The following is a 22,989-nucleotide window of genomic DNA, read 5'->3' as shown; positions in this document are numbered from 1 at the left end:
ATGCTCTGGCAAACCCTGCTCAGATCCATACTGGATTTTCTTGGATGGACAAAGTGGTGCTTTCAGTATGCACAAGCACACCTTGACCACTGATGAGGTCAGAACTGTGTGGCTATAGTGCTAAGACCAAATGGGATAGAGATCGTGACATAGCCTCCAGGCCTGGAGAAATGAGCTCCCTACTGCAGAAATGAAGGCCAAACCTAACAAAAGGTTGGAAGATGAACAGTTGATTCAGCAGCTCACAGTGTCTGCATAAACTGAGAATGGCATGACCATTACTTCTTGCAAGTAACAGGATCCTGACCAAAAATAGATCCTCCAGTTTAAAGTGGAAAAGAAAATCTGAATCTTAGAAAAAGAACTACTGGTTAAGTGTGAAAGTGGCATTTAAAATGCACAAGATTTAGAAGAGGGATAGTTTTCTATTGACATCTTTGCTGACCTTAAAGAACAGCATGAAAACAATGTGATTTGGGTCTTCCTCTGTCCCATGCATGAGCAAATACCACTGGAGACTGTTACTCTTCATTGCTTTTCACTCAACTCCCAATGCATTGCCAAATCCCTCAAGCCCACCAGAAGCCAAATACCCAGCTTGGGAGACATCATAGCAGCCATGCCTGGCCCTCATTCTGTCTTTTTTCTCTGGATGCAGTATAAAAATCCAGGCTGTCAAAGGCATTTGCTTACATGGAGATCAATAATGTAAACAAAAAGAGAAAACAAATTTACCCTTACCTGATACTTGGCACAGAAGCTAAATATATTTCTCTTCAAGGACGACATGCAAACACAGAGATATTTATTTTTTAATGGACATTTAGAACCTCTTCAAGAGCAGCATTAGAATGCATGGGGCTATTTTTTAAAACCTTGAAATATTTATATGTAACTAACAAAACTCTTCCTCAAACAAGGGACAGAAACACAGTCTAACTGGGGAGGTGTTTCAAAACAAGGTTGTGTCATTACCTCAGCACTTCCTAAGGAAGAGTCTTCTTCCACCCTTCAAAACCAAAAGCTGCACTGTCACAGCAGTGGCTGTGAGAAAGCTACTGAGTAAAGAGGAGAAAGCAAAGAGATTCTCTGGAATGTCTTTCTTCTGTCTTGCAGAGACTGGAGCAGAGCGGGCCACACTGTCTGGGAGTAGCATAGGGTATCTGCAGAAGTCTAACGTTTGCTACCAGGCTGGCTGCAAAGCAGGCAAGAGACCCTTCTTGTCTGCTCCAGCTAAGGCTGCCCCAGGACACTTGTATCCACTAACAAAATACTCTTCCTAGTGATGGAATAGTAGCATTTTGTGTTGAACCTAAGTAGACCCTTTTGAGTATGAACTGTCTGAGGACACTGATGTGCATTTTACTGAAGGTGCAGCCAGGTGCAACAATCAAAAGCAGCAGCATGATACTTTTTTTCCCCCTCATAGTACACTCATGTGATGGCAGTTCCTTGGTGTCCCAGACTGACAGCTGGGCACTGGGGTATGGGAAAATTAAAAATACCCCTTAGATCCTGCGCTAGGTGAGAGGTAGGTTTTGCTGCCACTCAAAGGTTGCAGTGCAGGGAGTGTCTGGCTCCATAGCTGCAGCAGCAGAGCATCGAGCACCAAGAGGTACTGTGCAGTAGAAAATGAGTGACACACTGGTGGGGAGGTGGAGAGCTTGGAAGAAATGATCTTTCTACAGGCCATGAGTAGCAGGGTTACCAAGTTACTCAGAGGATGAGGAGGGCAAAGATTGTCATCTGCTTTAAGGTTTCTACTCCTATAGCACTTATCTTCTCACTGCCTACCTTTTAGCACCCACAGCAAATAAGCAGGTGGCCTGCAGGTAGCAATTTCTTTCATTTCACAAATCCTGAGCCATTCCTTTGGCAGATCAACCACGTGTGAATGTCCCACAGGTCCCAAAGCAGCCACATTATAGAGCTCCCAAGTAAAGGAGCACCTCTCAATTCCTACTGCTCTGTTTGACTCTAACCAGTAGCCCCAACACCAAATACATTTCTACTGAAAAAGCAGTTTAGAAAGCCCTAAATTACGACAAAGCTTCTTCCTAATTTTATTTCCTTTTATGTAAACAAAGTGTTTCATTTGCCCTGCAATAGAATGGTTTTGATTCATATCCCTAAGCTCTCAGAATTTGTCGAGTCCAAAACTGATTTCTTCCAGTATGCAGAATGAAGACTGAGTTGTTCTGGCTGCTCTGGTCTCCAGCAAAGGAGCAAAGACTGAACTTGCTAAATACAGGACATCTAGCCAAGCTGTAATAGCCATGAGGGAGGACTGGCACTTCTCTTAGGACTGTTTTGGGCTAAGTTCTAACATATTTTGCAAATGATGGGGAAGTAGTACCCCTGAAAGCCAGAAGGTCAGTCCTTCTGATGAGTGCTGGCTTCTTAACACTGTAGCACCATCAGGTATAAAAGAATAGATATATTCCTCTTAAACTCATTCTCAGAGACAGTTGTGAACATGTACAGTTTGCAGCTCAGCCTTGAAATGTTAGCCCAAATTACTGGTTTGGAGGAAGTGGTGGGAAGTGCCAAGCAACTTATAACTAATGCAACCAATTTTGCCTCTAAGACAAGAGGTCATTAGGCTTTGGACAAGGTGGTTACATGGCACTGGGTGGCATATTGTCCATTCATGGGACAGGAACATTATTCTGAAAAATACATCTAAGTACACAGATATTGCAGTTATTTGAATGGAGGAAAAGGTTTTTCTTGTCCATACTAGATTGTGCAGGATGCTGCTGCATGCTTGTCTGGAAGGTGTGCATTGTATACCCATATGAGAGTAACCCATGCTAAGGCGTAGAGGCAAACACATGCTGGCTACTAGTGACACACAGTTATGTTTCTAGGCCACTTTGGGCACCAAAATAAAAGATGTGATGGTTTGGGTGTTCCCTGCCCCCCCCCCGCCCCACTTTAGAAATCACCCAGACTAGACTCAGCCAGCTCTGGAAATATAAATGAAGCTATTTATTTACAGCTAGCACAATATACAAGCAGATATTTACAGTATATACAGTTATAGACAGAAATATACAAGGTAAAAGGTAATACAGAAACACAACTCCTTTCCCAGAAACCTGAGTCCCCAGGAGGGGCTCTCAACCACCCCTGCACCTTCCCCCTACCTCCTCTCAACCTTACCCCAGTCCTAAGGAAGAATAAAGGTTCGGCCAAGGGGTTAGGAAGCAAAGTGGATTAGAGAAGAAAATGGAGGGTGAGGTTAGAGATGCAGCTCAGCCAGCAGCCCCAGCGAGAGTGGTTATCTATGTTTTTATTTCTTGTTCCTATACATCTCAGCAAGCCTATGAGTGAAGTAGACATCACCATTGTTTTTCTTCCGCAGCCTGTAATCTAGTTCTCACCAAAACGTTCTAGCCTGCTTCAGACTAGCACACACACCTTTTCCCATGTTGGTTGACACAGAGTTCTGGGATACTACCAAGTACTGCATTGCTGTCCCAGTCAGGGCATTTGGGTGGTTCCCCCATTCCTAACTGATCCAACTGTGCTTCTGTGCTGGGACCTGTCCTGAGCAGTCTTCCCTCTTGTGATGAAGACTCCAGCACAAGGCTGTGCTGCAGTTCTGGAAACCTCTCCGTACCCATGGAGACCATCCCAGCAGAACCCTTTCTCTTAGCTGATCCCACCCTCGGGGTCTGCAGCCCAGAAAAGATCCTTTGCCCTCACCTGTGCTAATTTGACATTTCGGGGCCAGAACTCGCTAACTGGACGGTGCTTTCCAGCTGTTCGGGCACGCTGTGCCGGCAGAAAGGGATCATCCCAGTACTCCAGGGCCTCGCAGCAGTTTAGCCACGACAGTCCTCAGCACAAACACATCTGCTCCGAGGCGTCCGGCGACGCCAAAGTCGATTTTTCTCCTCCGGTTGTTCACGGCCAAGTTTCGCCCTGCCGAGTGTGCCAGCCGGTGGCACAGTCCTCTAGATGGCACTGTTACCACTGCCACGGGGGAGAGCTCGGCCAGCACTGGACACCGGCTCAGGGCAGCAGCCACCCGAGTCGGAACCAGCTATGCGTAGTCTCCGCTCTAAAACGCTTGCATGGTCTCCTCTTCACAAATCACTCCAGCTCACACCTGTCCATTTTGGGGTACCTCTCAGCATAAAGGGTGGTCCTGATCTGATGAACCAACACTAAAGACAAACCCCAGCTCTTCTCTTTCAGAACAAGTTTGAAGCAGTTTACAAAGACAGGAGTCATGCATGCTTAGCTGAGGGCTTCAGCTAATGAATCTGATCATGAAATAGCAATTAAAAGCCATCCACAGACAATGCAACCATTACTTTTCATAACTTATGTCAGAACCGCTGCTTTGGATTTTTAATTTGTCCATGTGCTAGTTTGAAGCAGGCTAGAATGCTTTGGTGAGAAGAACTAGGTCATAGGCTGTGAAAGGAAAACAGTGGTGATGTCTGCTCCCCTCACAGTCTTGCTGAAGGAGAAATGAAAACATTAGATAACACTCTTGCCATTTCGTCTCACACTCTGCCTTGGGCTTTGACTGAGCTGCATCTCCCTAACCTCACCTTCCACTCACCTTTGCTTCTTAACCTCTTGGCTGAACCTCTATTCTTCCTTAGGACTGGGGTAAGGTTGAGAGGGGCAGGGGGAAGGTGCAGGGGTGGTTGAGAGCCCCTCCTGGGGACTCAGGTTTCTGGGAGGGCAGTTGTGTTTCTGTATTACTTTTACCTTGTCTATTTCTGTCTATAACTGTATATACTGTAAATATCTGCTTGTATATTGTGCCAGCTGTAAATAAATAGCTTCATTTATATTCCCAGAGCCGGCTAAGACTAGTCTGGGTGATTTCTAAAGTGGGGTGGGGGTGGGGTGGGGAACACCCAAACCATCACAGTCCACCACCTCGGCCATGAACCTGCTGAGGTTTCTTCCCAAGACAGCAAATGTGTTCCGCTGTCATTTAATGGGTCTGTGTTAAGTACTGCCACATGTAGAGCACTCTTTGATGTGTCTTAAATGAATCTTGGCTATTAGGAGCATTTTCAAGAACAAGATGAGAAAGAGATATGGATTGCAGGATACAATTTAGCAGTAGCCTGCAACAACCAGAAAACAAATCCAACAAAACGCTAAGAAAAAGGTTAGGCAACCTCCAGGCTGCTGCGAGAAGCACGCCAAGAAACTGCCAGTGTGGGCAAACATTCTTGACTGCATATTGACATTCTCTTTCTTCAGCCAAACATGTCTATTGGGTCACTTGCACTGATGCTTTCCTCAGCTTTGGGGAGAGAACAAGCACTGTGAGCAAGAAATGGGAGCCACAGACCTGAGCAGACTCCTTCCTACCTGTGAGCAAAACACTCTTCCCTTGATTGCTTTTAAGACTTAGTCCGATCCTCACTGCCTGGGAGCACATTTTCCAATGGTATTTAGTTCAAATTCAGAAAAAAATCTGTTTGGGGCACTATTTTAGTGTGGTGTAAGGAGAGACATACTAAAATGAGGCTATGGGTGACTATGTGCCTAAAGAGACTCTAGCATAAAGTAGGACTGGTCCCCTTGGCTGAGCAGATTAGAACTGCCAGCGGGACAAACCAGCACCAAACTTCTGCAGAATAAGGCCCCACCTTGCTCCTGAACAAGTACTATTCCCTTGCCAAACTGCAGTTCTACTCAGACTTCAACCCTTTGGCCTGCAGGCTTCCAGAAACACACATATTATTGTTATTGTTGGAAAGGTTTCTTTTTCCATGCTTGCCCTCTCTCAAAGCCAGCCAATGGAATCCTGCTGGAGTTTTCAAACAATAATGCCATCTCAGAAAACATCTACAGATTGTATTTTCAAATGACACCCAAGACCTTGGACATCTGTGTCTATGTTGCAACACAACAGACTACCCAATTGCACAACTGCTTGAGTAGACCCAGATCACCCCACTTACATGTGGGCTTTCAACTTAGGCATTGAATTTAAAAGTGAAGCAGGCTCGGTCGCCCTGGAGATGAGTAAATACCCATGGCAGAAATCCAGATTTCTGCATTTTTGGTGCTGTAAAAACTCTTCTGGAAGTGCTGAGCTGCCTCCATTCACTAAAAATGGAGCCTGAAACAACTGACCTCCTAATGTAGGTACCACATCTGAGTGCCTATTGGGCAACTGTTTGGCTCACGCTGGCAGCTCATCAGGCAGAGAAGCCAGGAGTGTCTTTGTCTGAGGGGTCAATTTTAAATGGCTCCTGCACTGAATGTCCAGACATGTATACTCCAGGGAGGCCAGTCAAGCCCAGAAGGGACTAGACAACCAAGATGAACATAGGTAAGCAAGTCCACTAGTAGATCTGAAGAAAAAAACCCTACATCTAATCTTTCACAAGCCTGAAGGCACTTAAATTCCACAGGCATTCAGAGCAGCATTACTGCAACCCCCTAGCTGGCCTGATAGTGCACATGAATTGGGAACATAAGGTGCAGCTATGCTCAGTCAGGACCTGGAAAGGATTTCACTTAATAAATTCCCCTGAGGTGTCCAATTAAGGAGGCATCCTCAGGACCAATCTAACACGCACCAGTGGGATGAGAGCCATCCCAAATCTCAGCTGCAGAAGCTGCTCTCACTTAAAACATATCCAGAGGAGAAGAAGGAGATATGCCCAAGCTTTCAGATTTCCTTCAGCAAATTGTGAGTGAGACATGAGATGAAAAATCTCTCCCCAGTGGACAGCACAGACAAAGCTGAGTAGACACTGCTCTGCCCTTTTTTGTTTCCCTCTGCTTTAATCAAGGACACTCCACAGTCAACTTTAAAAAAGAAAAAAAGAAGACAAAATCCCCAGCTTTTCAAATGTCCATCAAGCCCAGAAATATCAAGACTAAAGAGAAGGAAAATCCCCTGAGAAGGCATTTAAAATATTTAGTACTTTTAAAAAATTTCCTGGCTTTTTTTTTTTTTTCCAGTTGAGTGAAGCTCCCTCTGGCAAGATCAGCTCCTACTTAGGGAAAAGTGTGAACTACAGTATTTGTTCAAAGGTAACCTTTCCCACTAATAATAATGAAAAAAAAGTGAACAAAGTGTTTCAGACTTTGCGAAGATTGTTTGAATCAGTGTTTCTTTTTTAAGTTTTCTTTCACCCTTTTAATACTGGAAGTTTAGTCTTCTTTCTTCCAAAAGCAGACAAGCAAGTAATCAAGGATATTACCCAAACCTCAGGGGTGCCTGATCTACAAAGCAGTTTGGACACCACAGTATCACAGTATCACAGTATCATCAGGGTTGGAAGAGACCTCACAGATCATCAAGTCCAACCCTTTACCACAGAGCTCAAGGCTAGACCATGGCACCAAGTGCCACGTCCAATCCTGCCTTGAACTGCCCCAGGGACGGCGACTCCACCACCTCCCCGGGCAGCCCATTCCAGTGTCCAATGACTCTCTCAGTGAAGAACTTTCTCCTCACCTCAAGCCTAAATTTCCCCTGGCGCAGCCTGAGGCTGTGTCCTCTCGTTCTGGTGCTGGCCACCTGAGAGAAGAGAGCAAACTCCTCCTGGCCACAACCACCCCTCAGGTAGTTGTAGACAGCAATAAGGTCACCCCTGAGCCTCCTCTTCTTCAGGCTAAACAATCCCAGCTCCCTCAGCCTCTCCTCGTAGGGCTGTGCTCAAGGCCTCTCACCAGCCTCGTTGCCCTTCTCTGGACACGCTCAAGCATCAAAATGTCCCTCCTAAACTGGGGGGCCCAGAACTGAACACAGTACTCAAGGTGTGGTCTAACCAGTGCAGAGTACAGGGGCAGGATGACTTCCCTGCTCCTGCTGACCACACCAGTGTAACTTGGTATTGGAACAAAATAAATGGTCATCAGAGGAACCTGTTCTGGACCTCAGAGCCCAGCTAGATTTCCTACATGCCTAAATGGCTTTTGAAACAAGCAATACCTACAAGTCCTTTGTGGTTACTGTGGTCATCTTTTAAACTTTGCTCATTTTGTCTCAGGTGAAGTGAATATATAAGTTTCTCTAATCACTGGCATTTTCTTTATGTTCTCTGTACCTGCTGAAGGCAATCTCCTAAATGCTGAGATAATGTTACTCTAACATCTTCAGGATCCTGCACACCTGTAAGGGGGACACTGTCTGATCTGTGGTGAACAGGAACAGCAGAAAAATGCTGTGAGAACATAAACCCTGTGAGGAGAGGTTGAGGGAGCTGGGGTTGTTTAGCCTGGAGAAGAGGAGGCTCAGGGGGGACCTCATTGCTGTCTACAACTACCTGAAGGGACATTGTAGCCAGGTGGGGGTTGGTCTCTTCTCCCAGGCAACCAGCAACAGAACAAGGGGACACAGTCTCAAGTTGTGCTGGGGGAGGTATAGGCTGGATGTTAGGAGGAAGTTCTTGCCAGAGAGAGTGATTGGCATTGGAATGGGCTGCCCAGGGAGGTGATGGAGGCACCGTCCCTTGAGGTCCTCAAGAAAAGACTGGATGAGGCACTTAGTGCCATGGTCTAGTTGACTGGCTAGGGCTGGGTGCTAGGTTGGACTGGATGATCTTGGAGGTCTCTTCCACCCTGGTTGATTCTATGATTCTAAATCTTCTTCACCCAGCACCTTTGGTTTACTAAATGTACGGATTGCTTTTGCATTTGCTCACAACTATATCTCAGCTACACTTTCCGTTTCAGCAGTAGCTGTCGGGATGGGACTACTAAATCCATACATCTGCTTCACTCTTAAAAACAATCCTGAAACCACACTGTGCTTCTCACAAATGCCTCAGTCACAGTTATTGCTCCTCCATGTTCCTGAACTCTGATCCTCAGACACATGGCATCAAATAACCATTCCCTCTTCATAATAACAGTTGCAAAAAAAATTGAATGCTTTGCTCCCAAGAACAAATTTTCAATGACTGTGGAAGCGACTGGTGTAAAGTATCCTTCCAATGGTCAAAGGCATCCATTGCACTTACCTGCCTGAAAAAGTGCTGTGTTGTTACAGCAAAGACATCAAAGCCATAGATGGCCCTTTTAAGCTCATCCTGAATGCTGCTCAGTTGCCGGGACTGCTCATCACACTTGTCCTTCAGTCTCTGAATGAACTGCTTTTCAGCATCTCGACTTTCTCCTGGTTTAGGGGAGAATCCGTTCTTTGGAGTGGTTGATCTTTGCTTGGGATGTCCTACAACGGAGACAGGGATAGACCATCAGGGTCTCTTACTTTATATGTATGCACATCATTTTTATGGGTTTCTAAGGCCTTTGGACTCAGCCCTATAAAACAAAAAAAAGTTTGCAGCAGTCACAAATATCTGTAATGACTTTCAAAAAATGAAAGAGTAAAGCAAAATGTTCTTCACTAGGGGGCAAAGCTCTGAGCCTGAAGATCTCCTACAAGTTGAGAAAAGCTCTATTAAGAGTGTCTTACTGAGAACTGAGGTTGTCAGAGGAAGGATTCATCTCACCTGTTTCGGACACCTGCAAGAACAGAAGTCTGCATCTTGACATGGGATGCTGAACTCTCCTAAATGGCAGTGAGAGAAATGGGCACTTCCAGGTGGAGGTTCACTGTATCCTGTTGTGCACATGGAAACCAGCTGGATTGCATTTACACTCTACACACACATGATTTCTTCAGCCACCTGAGCCCCAAACTTGGTGAGCTAACAGAGGTGCCAGCTTTCCTTTGTCTTTGCAGATTTTCTTTTGCTTCCAAATGGGACAGTGCAGGGCTGAATGCAAACACAGCATGGACTGCTTGCTATGGGAGTATCACTATTTCTTTTTATCAACAATATTGTAATCTACCTTGCCCTACCCTTCACAACACTTGTAAAGCTGCAATACAAACACATAAATGTACAGAAATGCCACCATGTACCATGTAATGCTGACTACACCGTTGGGTCTGTATGGTCACACTCTCTCTGCACCATTGGTCATGCTAGAATCACTATATGGCCTGCCCACAAAAAGGAGTCCAGACAGACTCTGGCTCCTACTCTGTGCTCTGAGTTGGCTTGAAGCAAACCTGATTCTGTATAAAGACATAAAACCACTAGTGTAGCTTATAGTCAAGATATCAGCTGAAACTGTGTCATATTCACATGAATGGCACCATGAATTAAAGCTTACTCATGATAAATAAGAGAAGTGAGGCTTTCATCCTAAGCTAAGTTCATATCCTGCTTAACTGTCCATTTCTCTGGATATACATAAGGATGAGGTAAGAAGGGGCAGTGTTTTGGTAGCATCAAAGCCACTACTTGGACAACCTGTTTTGTCTTTATCTTAGCCTTCTGAGAACTCTGCAAACATTTGTGGTCAGCTGGGCAATACTTTCGCACAACTGAAATTCTTTTTTCTATCCTCAGTTTGCCCTCTGCTGATGCTTTCTTTAGCTCATTTCTGTATACTGACCAGAAATCTCTGGGTTTTCTTCCCCAACTCCTCCCACTAGTCTCAAGCTTTTAGACTAGGAGGTAGGTCAGTAAGAAAGAGGGAGAGAATGGAGTCGGATACCTTGTTCCCATGTGTTACTAGAGATGGTAGACATTGGTCTCTATGTGGAAGACAAGCAACCATTTCTGTACTAACAGAAAGGCTTGTGTATACAAGAACATGGGGAAAAAAAGTTTCTCTTGTAGTATACAGTTCCTGAAGAGTAGTACAGAAATGTCTCCAACCAGTCCTCAGCAATGAATGTAACAGGAGAGAGTCTTCTGCCATGGATCTCACCTCCTTTCCTACAGACCAGAATAATCCCTTCACAGAGATGCATCTGATGGTATGAGTTTGAGCCAATTTGTAAAGCAGAGCACCACCCAGAGGTAATTTTGGCAGATAAGCTCTAAGATATTTTAGATCTTTAAGACCGCAGCCTGGGTGTGCAAGTGTATCCTTAGGGCAATTTTACTCTGAATCAGGCAGAGAAGTAGCATGTCTTTGCTGGAGTAATAGCCCATGAGACCTAGTTTTTTTTAGATCCCCAACTTGTGTGGAGACACTGGGACCATATCTTCCAACCTGTTTGACTACATTTTTATTCCAGGCTAAGCTCACAGGGAGCTAGCTTCAGCAGAGATACTCTCTCATGTCTCCACTGAGAAGAGCCACAAGTGCAAAACAGCCTTTAAAGCTCTTTGTGCCCATGGCTTGCATTTGCATAGAGGTTTCACAGTATGTCAAGACAAACTCCATGATGTTGCAAGGCCCAAGTAATACAATATGGGGTGTCAAAGGATGACTTTTTGTTACAAGAGAGTTCAGCCAGTATAGCTATTGACCTTTATCCATTTTTGTATCAGTTAAAGCCAAAAAACCTTTCTGATACTTTTTCAGATTCCTCCATTTATTTAAAGGAGCTCTTAACTGGGCAGGAAGTATCATCACAAAAGGTGATATTCATAAAAAGCAACATCCATAAATATCTTCCTCTTTAGTAAAAAAATCTCAAGTTGTTTAGGCAGCATAGTGATGCTACAACAGAAGGCAGAGAGAGAAGTGTAGGAGGAAGCCTTTGAAATCAGTCCAGTTTTAATTTAAACAGAAACCTGTCAGGTTGTTTTGTCTTGTATCTCTCTGGTTTTCCTGTTCACTGGAACATTTGAAATGCACATCTCTATGTTGTCCTTGTCAGTATTATAAGCTGTCCTTGTAAATTAAACTGTGCTATTCTCCTCAGGGATAAATCTGAATTCCTTGGTTCATTTTGGTCTGAAAAGCAGCTTGCTAAGCTCATTCTGCCATTGATGTCTCTTCTCTGTTTCTCTGCACAAAGCAGAGTATATATTAATGATGCTGGCCCTGATCCTGAATGTCCTTTTTGCTGATGGTGGGACCAGGGGGGAAGACCCAGTGTATGCTGAAGTCACTGCCCCGCTTTGATCAGCTTCAAAACCCCTAGGTCTTTTTATCTACTTGAGTGTTTGAACTAAGGAGACGTAGCAAGTATATACTCATAATTAACACAGTCCGTGAGGATTTAGATGGGGAATGCAATTTATTTGCTTTTTGACTGAGGACTTCCCACTAATTTTGTAAGGAAAGAGGAAATTGCTTGCTATCAATCCTCTTGAAGTAATCCATAGAGTAAACAGGTCAGAAACAGACAGCACCATCTTGCAACAGAGCAAAAGGAGAGCGCCTGCCTAGAATCATGTAAATGTTTCAGTTGGGAGAGGTCTTCAAGATCATCAACTCCAACCATCAAACTATAGTTGGACAGCTATATGCACCTATGCACACCTGCTCCTATACACAGGTTTCAGGATGGGTATGGTTTCAACAGATAAAATTGAGATTCCTACAAGATCTTGCGTCTCAAAGCTCCTGTGAAAGTCTTCAGGAAGACAGGTCCAAATTAAAAACATCAGATTCAAGGCTAACAAAACTGTACAACAGTAAAAAAATCACAACTAATTCAAAGGAATTACCTGACAAGAAGCCAGTAGCAGGGAAAACAATCTAGAAACAGAACTCAAATTTTAAACCCTGTTCCATGGCCACGTGTAGCTGTGGTAGAGTTACCTGAGAACAAACATGCTCTCCTAGCATGAAGTGTAAATGCCACATGAGTTTGGGATCCTCCTGGCAAAATGGCATCCTATGCTACTGCCTCTTAGCCTCAGCTACACTCACTCCTTCTCTTATTCAATGGCTGCTTTGATTTTTTTGTGAAATTATTAGCTAGGTGAGAAGATTGCTTTTATTGCTTTGTTATTGATATTTCTTCTATTTCAGAGAACTTTAAAAGCTAGTTTAAAAAGTGAATCAAGATAAGATTGATTTCCATTTGATACTTAGTGACTTTAGGTTATCATAATTTCAGACAGCCACTCCTAAGAACTTCTGAATCAGTCTGATAGAGAGAGGGCAGTCACTCATCCTCTCATGAGGATGAACAAACTTTTGAGGTCTCATGAATTAGATATACCAAAAATTTAAGCCTTGAAAATCAAGTCACCTGTAGAAATGCAGGCCTCCTTAGGCATATTTGTATTGTCTTATATTCCATTTTGCTTTCTAATTCTAGTGGGGAAGCAAATCATCTGTACTGCTGCTACAGCCACAATCAGTGCTGGTGTTTAAATAGGACTCCCACTGCTATAAACACTGGTGAGCTGCTCATCTTGCACTCTCTGCAATAAATTTTTCTTTGGATCTCTCTTGGTGATCTCACCAGGTGCAAAACAGCCTCAGAATCATATTCAGAGGACAGTGTTAAATTCATCTTTTAAATCATCTTTTATCATAGAAAGAAGAATAGAGATTGAGTTTAGTAAACATGAAGAGATTCTTGATGCAAATTGTAGGAGTCTAAGAGCTGTTCTACATCTTTTGTAGTGTACCAAATGAAGAAATACAGAGTTTCACCCACCCATAATTATAACTCAAGTATCATATAGCTGTAGAGATGACATTTACATAATTTAATTAAAGTCTGAATATAAAGCAATAGAACAAACAATAAAGAGCAAGCACAATTAAATCAGGGGGACCACATCCACTTATTTCTGCAGCGTTTAGATCAGCCAATGGCTGCCCTTACAAAACCCTTTAGGTACCCTACACATTTCTTAACAGATACAAATAGAAATAAGTTATTTACAATAAACAAAGCTATTCTTTAGAAATACTAAACCCACGTGTTTGTGCCCAATATTGACAGGTAAGTTGACAATGCTCCAGGAGCACTCTGAGGATTATTTCTACAGATAATCCCTTTTCCAGTTATGCATAGAAATATCCCAGAAAATATAGTGCCTCTGCATGTCATTTCATTATATTTGTTCTCTTTTGTACAAAAGAGAATCACAATGACACAAAATACACCTCTGTGCTCTTAAACATGTAATAGCAACAACTCTTTGTTTTGAAGGAGAGATGATTGCATGGTTGTAATGAAGAAAAGTCTGTTTAGCTCATGCATGGGTATGAGAAATCCTTCTGTATTCAGCTGAATTCACCTCAGACACTTCACTTAACAGTAGTGGTTCTCTGAGCTTAGTGCATTAACAAGAGATGCAAACTCAACAAGTCTACATCTTCCCAAAAACAGTGCTTTTGCATTCATAAATACCTGGCGAATGGAGCTTGGTAGCTGTTACTGCTGATCTCTTAGGAGAGGCGACAGCTGGTCTGCTAGCATCCTGATCTTTTGGTACTTCTTTCTTTACACCTGGTTTAGAGAAAAAAAAAAAAGGGGGGGGGGGGGGGGGAAAGGGAGTTGAGTTGGAAAGAAATTCACATAATAATTGTTTGCAATTATGACAGAACTTTAGAGGTTGGAAGGGACCTCCAGAGATCATTGAGTACAAATGCTCCTGCCAAGGCAGGTTCCCCGAGGGTAGTTCACAGAGGAACACATCCAAGTGGGTTTTGAAAGTCTCCAGAGAGACTCCACAACCTCTCTGGGCAGCCTGTTTCAATGCTCTGTCACCCTCATAAAGAAGTTTCTCCTTGTGTTAAGGTGAATCCTTCTGTGTTCCAGTTTGTAGCTGTTGTTCCTTGTCTTATAGCTTCTGAATGCTGGAAAGAGATTGGCCTCATCCACTTGACACCCACCCCTCAGATATGTATATACATTGGTTAGATCTCCTCTCAGTCTTCTGCAGACTAAACAGCACTAGGTTTCTCAGTCTCTTTCCATTGGGGAGGTGATTGAGTCCTTCAGTCGTCCTTGAAGCTCTCCCCTGAACTATGTCACTAAGATACATACCAGAAGGGCAAAACTACGTATTCCATCAATACACATTCAGAGATTCACACAAAGATGCCACATAATACTTCTGTGTTAGATGCCAACCTGCCACTTCTGCATACATGAATGTGCACACACGCCTGTGCTAACAGGGACAGCACTGAAAAACATCAGAAGCTGGCCTTACACACTGCATTGGTTCTCCAGTCATCTACACAGTGACAAACACCATTAAGGCACAGCTCCACAGTCAACCCATCCTATTTGTTCTAAGCCCTGCTTTGCTGTGCATCCTCAGTGTGGGCTGGAGGTGAAACTGAGTAGGACTGCACTGTGTCTGGGGCTAAACAACAGCAGTTACTCTATCACCTGATGAGGCCCTCCCAGCACAGAACAGGAATCAGGAAAAGGAGAAAAGACCAACAGGTTGAAATGAAAACAGATTTAATTAAATAGCCAAATTAATAACAATGTCAATACAAAACAGATACATTTATATGAAGCCCAGAAAAGTGCAGCACTCACAAGATAAAGGGAGGCAGCCCTTAAAGGCAAGAAGTGAAGTACAAGAAGGGGCCCAAGCCAGACACCCAAGCTGAATGCTTTAACAGAATGCTCCCTTCTCTTCAGCTAACTTTCCCCTTTCTACTGAGTGTGATGCTTATAGTCTAGGATACACCTGTGAGCCAAGTCAAGTCAGCTGTTCTGGCTGATTCTCAAATGATAAAGGCCTGCAACCCACAGCTAAAATAGGAGATATGCAAAGCTGGCTTAAGTTATCTGCAGGGTCCTGCTCTATCAACTTTTTTCCAGGTTTGTAAATTGCTTTTTCTGGTGACCAGCTTTCCCAGGATGGTCCGGTACAGGCAAGAGACAGAGTTGTGCAGAACCAGGCAGGATGTGTCAGGGGTGTACTGGATATGGCACCCCAGACAGGAAAGTAGGTCTCTGCCTGTGTGGTATGTGCCAAAGAGGTGCAGTGCATTGGGTGCACAAACCTACCACACGCTGTGCCGGCACAGGACACAGCACGGCCATGCTGTCCACAAGGCTGAACCAATACCTGGTTCATTCTCATCTATGACTCAGGCATGTGCATGGTAGTCCTGATCCACAGCCCCTCCCCAGCCTATGGAACCGTCTGAGAGAAGCTGAGATAGAGGGGACCAGGCTGAGACACTTTCCCCCAAGAGCCACAGGTTGGTAGACTCATAAGACTGTTCCCCCAAGCCACATTCCCTGCCAGGCACAGTAAGACAAAGACCCCGCACAGGGGACAAGCTAGAGAAACTGATGATTATCTATTTCTGGGTCTGAGTTGCATTGTCTCTTTGGTCTTGGAATGCTCTCTTTTGTGATGTGTGACAAACTTGAACTCAGCTGCATAAAATGGGAAAGTAGCAGAGAAGAACTCTCTTTGTCTCAGGTTCCTAGGCTCTGTGGGAGGTTATTTTGTCGATGACATTATCCTCCCATGTGGACTCAACAGCCTCAGCACTTAGGAGAATTCTCCACTAAAATGGGACTTCAACAGGAATTTCACACAACCAGCAAATGGTGTTTGTGAGTGTTTCTATATTCCTTAGTGCCCAGGGAGTTCTTTTATGAGTGGAGTATTTAAAGTTTTGGGTGCATCTTTTCCAAATACTGTTTTCTCCAGTAATTTGTAACTGTTACTGTGAAAGAAACTCACAACCAAACACCCGAAGCTCTAATTTTGGATTGGGTTGCAAGGAAGGTGAAGCCAATTGTAAACAAAGCTGAAATTTATATTTTTTATAAATTTCCTGTCTTGAGTCTCTGCTCTTTTCCTCCTATTCACAATAATGTGCCAGGCTGCCTGACCTTCCTCCTCTCTCTGTAGCTTTCCAGATTACTCCTGACCTCTGCATTTACCCTTTTTTTCTGCAACCACCAATTCTTCCCATTAACATCAGGATGCCCCAGGGCTCTTGGCTTACAACCTCCAGAAACTCTGTGCTAGCTTTTCTTATTCCTTTAATTTTTCTGTGTGGCCGTTTGAGCTGATCCTCTAGTTCAGACATAGGGGAGAGATGAACATTCCAGGGATAGGCCACATAAATGGCAACAATAGATAAATTAATATAATTTCATTGGAGCATCAAGAACTTAATGTCTAGAAGCACAGCTTGTTCTGCCCCTTCTCCCGCTGGCTTCGGCTGCTGCAGCTTCGCCTATCTTCCCCGGCTGCTGTTTTGGCTACTGCTGCTTCTGCTGCTTCGCTGCCACTTGACCCCTTCCCCATCTCCCTTAAGGTTATTGTATTGGTTTTTTTTTTCCCTTCCTTCCTTCTCTGGTTATTATTTCTCTTTACATTGTTATACTTATATTATAAGAAAATACAATTTCATCTTTCCCTGACTTTCAAAAAGTAGGGGGGTTTGTGTTGTGAATTTTCTTCCCGGGGGAGGGATCAGCCCAAACCCAGGACATTCTGTTAGGAGGAAACTCAGCATCCAGTATTATTCCTCCCACCACTGGAGTTCTCTGTTTTGGGGCTCAAGATGGTCTGTCAGTTGTCCAAGCTTTGCACTCACTAACTGCCTCTTGTACTAGAGAGACACAACTTCATCTGAAAACCAGAGCGGCCACCCAAGCTCAGCTCACCCCTCCTCCCCACCTATAACTCCCATCAAAATAGCTCTGGAGACCATGCTGAGTGCAGTAACATGAAAGCCATGCCCTGCTGGTTTGCCCATGGTGTGAGAGCCACAGCCTCAAGCTTTCATGCAGAACAGACCCACCAGGAAAGTAAGAAAGAACAGCAAGAAAAGGCAAATATTGGAGACATTAATGTTTGTTTTCCTTTTTTACTGTTACTGTTTGTTGGGGGATGTATTTTAGCCCGCAGTACTGTGTCACGGCCCCTGGATACACAGGAAAAGGGATTTAAGGCAAACCAGTTGTCATAAAGGAAAAACAATGTTTGCCCTATTAACTTTTTCTTCTCTCCTGAGTGTGTTTATAGACAACTTGTAGGGAAATGCCTGACAGAAACTGAAATATCTGAAGCAGGAAGACAAATCCATATTTTCTTGGTTGTGCTTAAAGACAATGGCAGTCCAAAAGCTGACACTATCTTCTATTTTGCTTGCTGCAAATGTGATCTGGCTATTTTGGTAGCAGAGAAGATGGATCATTTCATATGGGGATCATAATCTTCAGGGATACTTACTGGATGACTGATTTTCTGCCCTATTCAAAGCCCCAGGTAGTCACAGTTGCTGTATCAGGCTTGTATTTAATGCATCATTCACCTTTCCACTCCTCTCTGAAGCAGGACTTGCAAAGAGCAAGCTGCAGACACAGCATTTGCCATGCACCAGAAGCTGAGCTTCCTATTTTTCAGCATCACCTCTCAGCAGTTGCATGCAAAGTGTCTCTGTAAGCACTCTGCATACGCACAAGCCCTGTGTCCAACTATTTGTGGGAGGATGGCACAAGATAAAGTCTAAGGCCCTCCTTGACTTTTTCTCACTGTTCATAGGTAAATGTATCATCAGACATCAGGGATCAGAAAAAATGGAACTTCTTCATGGTCTTACTCTGGTCCATCTTCATTTTCTCTGCTGTTTGTAAATTGGACAATGTTGAGGCTATAATTTTCATTTGTGATCAACACTTTTCACAGTGAAATAACAGATGTCAATTTCCTGTGTTTGCATCCTACTACACATGTGTTTGCCCCCTACGTTGCTACAGAGCAGAACATAAAATATCTTTATGGTACCATTTAATTACTATGGACCAAGCAAAAGCAACCTGAGATGGAAGCCATGAGACAAAACTGGAGGTAGTTTTGTAGGGTAAAGTTTATATAGTTACAAAAGCAAGCATTACTTTTTTTGTGGCAATGAGGCCTTGGCTTTCCTGTGGTTTTCAAAATAAAAATATGGTGCACAAATGGGCCATATACCAAGCTCCTCTGTAAATTTTGTTATGGTAAATGTCTAACAGACAAAGGTAGGGGAAGCGTGTTACTGCTTTCAGCAGTAACAAGGGACATATAAATCATAGAATCAACCAGGTTGGAAGAGACCTCCAAGATCATCCAGTCCAACCTAGCACCCAGCTCTAGCCAGTCAACTACACCATGGCACTAAGTGCCTCATCCAGGCTTTGCTTAAAGACCTCCAGGGACGGTGCCTCCACCACCTCCCTGGGCAGCCCATTCCAATGCCAATCACTCTCTCTGTGAAGAACTTCCTCCTAACATCCAGCCTGTACTTTCCCCAGCACAACTTGAGACTGTGTCCCCTTGTTCTATTGCTGGTTGCCTGGGAGAAGAGGCCACCCCCCACCTGGCTACAATGTCCTTTCAGATAGTTGTAGACAGCAATGAGGTCACAGTATCACAGTATCATCAGGGTTGGAAGAGACCTCACAGATCATCAAGTCCAACCCTTTACCACAGAGCTCAAGGCCAGACCATGGCACCAAGTGCCACGTCCCCTTGAACAGCTCCAGGGACGGCGACTTAACCACCTCCCCGGGCAGCCCATTCCAGTGTCCAATGACTCTCTCAGTGAAGAACTTTCTCCTCACCTCAAGCCTAAATGTCCCCTGGCGCAGCCTGAGGCTGTGTCCTCTCGTTCTGGTGCTGGCCACCTGAGAGAAGAGAGCAACCTCCTCCTGGCCACAACCACCCTTCAGGTAGCTGTAGACAGCAATAAGGTCACCCCTGAGCCTCCTCCTCTCCAGGCTAAACAACCCCAGCTTCCTCAGCCTCTCCTCATAGGGTTTGTTTCTGAGACATTGTCAATGAGGAACACCTGGGAAATTATTTCAGCCACTTAAGCACAAAGCAAGAAACAATTCCCCAGTTAGAGCTCAGTCGTAGGAAAAGAGAGAATAGAAGCAAAGAAGCCCAGCAACCACAAGCATTCTGTAGAGGGCAAGTTGAGGTCTATGGAGAACAGTGAGAGTTATGCATGGGTGCAGATGGTGGTGCTCATCAGGGGCAGATGCACGGAAGATGTCAGCCCTGGAAACGTGGGAGATTAGCAGAGCCTGAAGAGATTGTGAGCAAAGATGCAAATAGGTAGCTTGGCAAGGACAGAACAGCAGGAGTAATAACAAGGGGGTGAAACAAAGATAAATGCCCTCCTTCAGTCTGTAAGATTAGGAGAGCTCCTAAGGTGTAGTAGGCACAGCAGTGCAGCAACCAAGGAAGGGAGGATGGGCAGTGTAACAAGGAAAAGCCAGTACACAGCACAGTCCTGCTGGGAAGGGGCTGGGGGGAAAGGCACATGGAGCTAGTGGTTATTCTACTTCTAATTCATGAGCAGAAGGGTTCTGGTGGCCTGTCTGTGGCCCTCCTTAGTGCAAAGTAGTTTAGAAAGCACACGGCAGGCAAAAGAAAGGACAGTCTGCAGGAACAAACTATTATGGTTCTGCTAAGCTCATCACCCACAGGGAAATCTTGGGGGAGGAGCCGTCTCTGGCATCAGACCTTAAATAAAAGGTAACACTAAATGTTTTTTTCTAAAAATGGAGTTTGTTCTTTCTTTTCTGTATTGAAACAGTAATTGTAGGTTGTTTAAAAGTGGAACATGTTGGTTTCCAGAAGAGTTCCTGCAGGGAAAAGTAATTTTTAAATGAGGTAGGTTCAGGCTCCAAATTTGTCATTTCACAGAAATCTAGATTTTCAGGGATAAGAAAATCTGTAGGAGAGGCATTGGCATGATGACCAGCATAAGGCTAGACTGCAGAGTATGGCACAGCAAGAGGCAAGACATTGTGCTACTTACTACCTCGGAGTGCATGGGAAGTAACTTAAAGTTTGTAATGTACGTTAAAAGATTGAGACTCCACAATAACTCTGGAAACAAGACAAACATCTCAGTTGTTACTGCAGGCCCAGATGCATGTAAAACCTCAGAAATAATTTGACTGCTGTGCTTATTTTGAAACGTCCCTAAGTGTTATGTGTACAATCATAACATAACAAAAAAAAACCACCACCAAACCAGTAAAATACAATTATATTAAAAAAAAAAAGAAGAACCACAAATTTTATACTTCTTGAACCTGCACACTCTCATAATTGTGTTCAAAATTTACCTTTTAAACTGTGCATTAGCACTGACCAGGAACAAAATTTACTTCAGACTCCTAGTGTTATCCATGTGGTGAAAATCCAGAACTCCAACTAGCCTCGTGCAAAATTCCCATATATGACTTTTTTTTCTTACTGGCAATGTAATCAGGGCTTTTAGGACTGAGCCTCCCACCAAAAGGCTCCTGGCAGAATGGGAACAACTAATAAGAACAGCTTCCAAGACTCTGCCAACCCCTTCCACTACAGGAGCCAATGGAGCTAGCAGTTGTCTTTCCAGTAGCCAGAAATAAAGACACAGACTACTCATCTTTATATGACTTTGCACCCCCTTTAAGGTCAAAAATCTCCCATGTCTTTTAAAAGCTATACTTGTATACAGAAATGCATATTTCTGTACACAGAAGGTAATTGTGAGCAAAAATCCTTGCTTATACTTAGTGTGGCTACAGCATTTGCTTTTGGAAAAGGCATCTCAATTGCACAGTTCTTTAAATGTATTTACATTCCCTAACTGACACACACAGCCTACTTCAAACCAAACAGAAGGTGCAAAGGCAAAATCATTATTACAGTATCACAGTATCACCAAAGTTGGAAGAGACCTCACAGATCATCAAGTCCAACCCTTTACCACAGAGCTCAAGGCCAGACCATAGCACCAAGTGCCACGTCCAACCTTGCCTTGAACAGCCCCAGGGACGGCGACTCCACCACCTCCCCGGGCAGCCCATTCCAGTGTCCAATGACTCTCTCAGTGAAGAACTTTCTCCTCACCTCAAGCCTAAACCTCCCCTGGCACAGCCTGAGGCTGTGTCCTCTTGTTCTGGCACTGGCCACCTGAGAGAAGAGAGCAACCTCCTCCTGGCCACAACCACCCCTCAGGTAGTTGTAGACAGCAATAAGGTCACCCCTGAGCCTCCTCTTCTCCAGGCTAAACAATCCCAGCTCCCTCAGCCTCTCCTCGTAGGGCTGTGCTCAAGGCCTCTCACCAGCCTCGTTGCCCTTCTCTGGACATGCTCAAGCATCTCAATGTCCCTCCTAAACTGGGGGTCCCAGAACTGAACACAGTACTCAAGGTGAGGTCTAACCAGTGCAGAGTACAGGGGCAGAATGACCTCCCTGCTCCTGCTGACCACACCATTCCTGATGCAGGCCAGGATGCCACTGGCTCTCTTGGCCACCTGGGCACATTATTAATACAAAGCAAAACACTCCAGACATGTTGAATCATTCAGCAGTCACTTGGAAGAACAGCAAACAAAGCCACTTCTCCACTCTTCCAGCAATGCTGGCCTAGGAGCCAGAAGGAAGGACAGTTTATCTGAGGCATTTTCTCAAGAGCTGCTGCAGTCAGTGCTTGCATTTCCCTGTACCCTTCTGAGACTTTAAAAGCTGTTATATTGGGACAGGCTTTAATTTGCTTTCATACTTAAGACTAAAAACCTGCTGACAAATTATACATCAGATACTTATTTCAAAACAAATCCTAACATGCTGTAGATATCATTAAAAGTTCAATGGGACTGACTGCATTCAGTTGGATTCCAGCTGTTCTCAGGTGTATTTTAACAGCTAAATAATAGAGTCTGTATGTTTAAAAAAACCCAGGGAAGGGTAAGCTACACACAGAAACAGAGAGCCACTTTGGGCTTTCTTCTGCCTTTCCTCCTGATACCCATGATCAGTTGTGTCCTTGGTGAGTGATGACACATCCATGCATGCCTTGTTTGAGACAAAATGAGCCGAGCTGGAAATTTGATGGATTCTGTAGAATAAGAGCAGTCTAACTGGAGACTCTACCTCTTGTGATCTCTGAGATACTGAAAGACTGAATAAATAAGTAGACATAGAAGAAAGACTACATATTTGTTGCTTTTCGCTTTGTATCACATTTAAAGTCAATATGATATGAAGTAAAAAGGACATGGACTATTTCATTTACTCATCTGAAAAGTGATTGTTTCTATATTAGAAAGCAAAGTCTCTTTATCTGATATTGATTGTTTTCTTTCTATATTAGAAAGCAAAGTCTCTTTATCTGATATTGATTGTTTTCTTTCTATATTAGAAAGCAAAGTCTCTTTATCTGATATTGATTGTTTTCTTTCTATATTAGAAAGCAAAGTCTCTTTATCTGATATTGATTGTTTTCTTTCTATATTAGAAAGCAAAGACTCTTTATCTGATATTGAAAACTAAAGGAAAAAAATAAACC

The 22,989-nt window shown here is 43.9% G+C and overlaps 1 protein-coding gene across 4 annotated transcripts in view; it reads right to left on the bottom strand.

Moving 5' to 3' along the window:
• MTUS2 (microtubule associated scaffold protein 2) overlaps positions 1-22,989 on the bottom strand; it is a 375,898-nt gene that overhangs the window by 57,331 nt on the left and 295,578 nt on the right. For all 4 annotated transcript variants that reach the window (XM_064172588.1, XM_064172609.1, XM_064172594.1 and 1 more), the window contains 2 exons: positions 14,072-14,170; positions 8,964-9,172 (listed from right to left, as the gene is read on the bottom strand). In XM_064172588.1, the coding sequence (XP_064028658.1) occupies positions 8,964-9,172; positions 14,072-14,170 (308 nt within the window). The remainder of the gene's footprint in view (positions 1-8,963; positions 9,173-14,071; positions 14,171-22,989) is intronic.

This window comes from Pogoniulus pusillus, chromosome 3 (assembly GCF_015220805.1).
Source record: "Pogoniulus pusillus isolate bPogPus1 chromosome 3, bPogPus1.pri, whole genome shotgun sequence".
Classification (NCBI taxonomy): Eukaryota; Metazoa; Chordata; class Aves; order Piciformes; family Lybiidae; genus Pogoniulus; species Pogoniulus pusillus.
The sequence above is the reverse complement of the archived record's forward strand: the minus strand, read 5'-3'. Positions and strand labels throughout refer to the sequence as shown.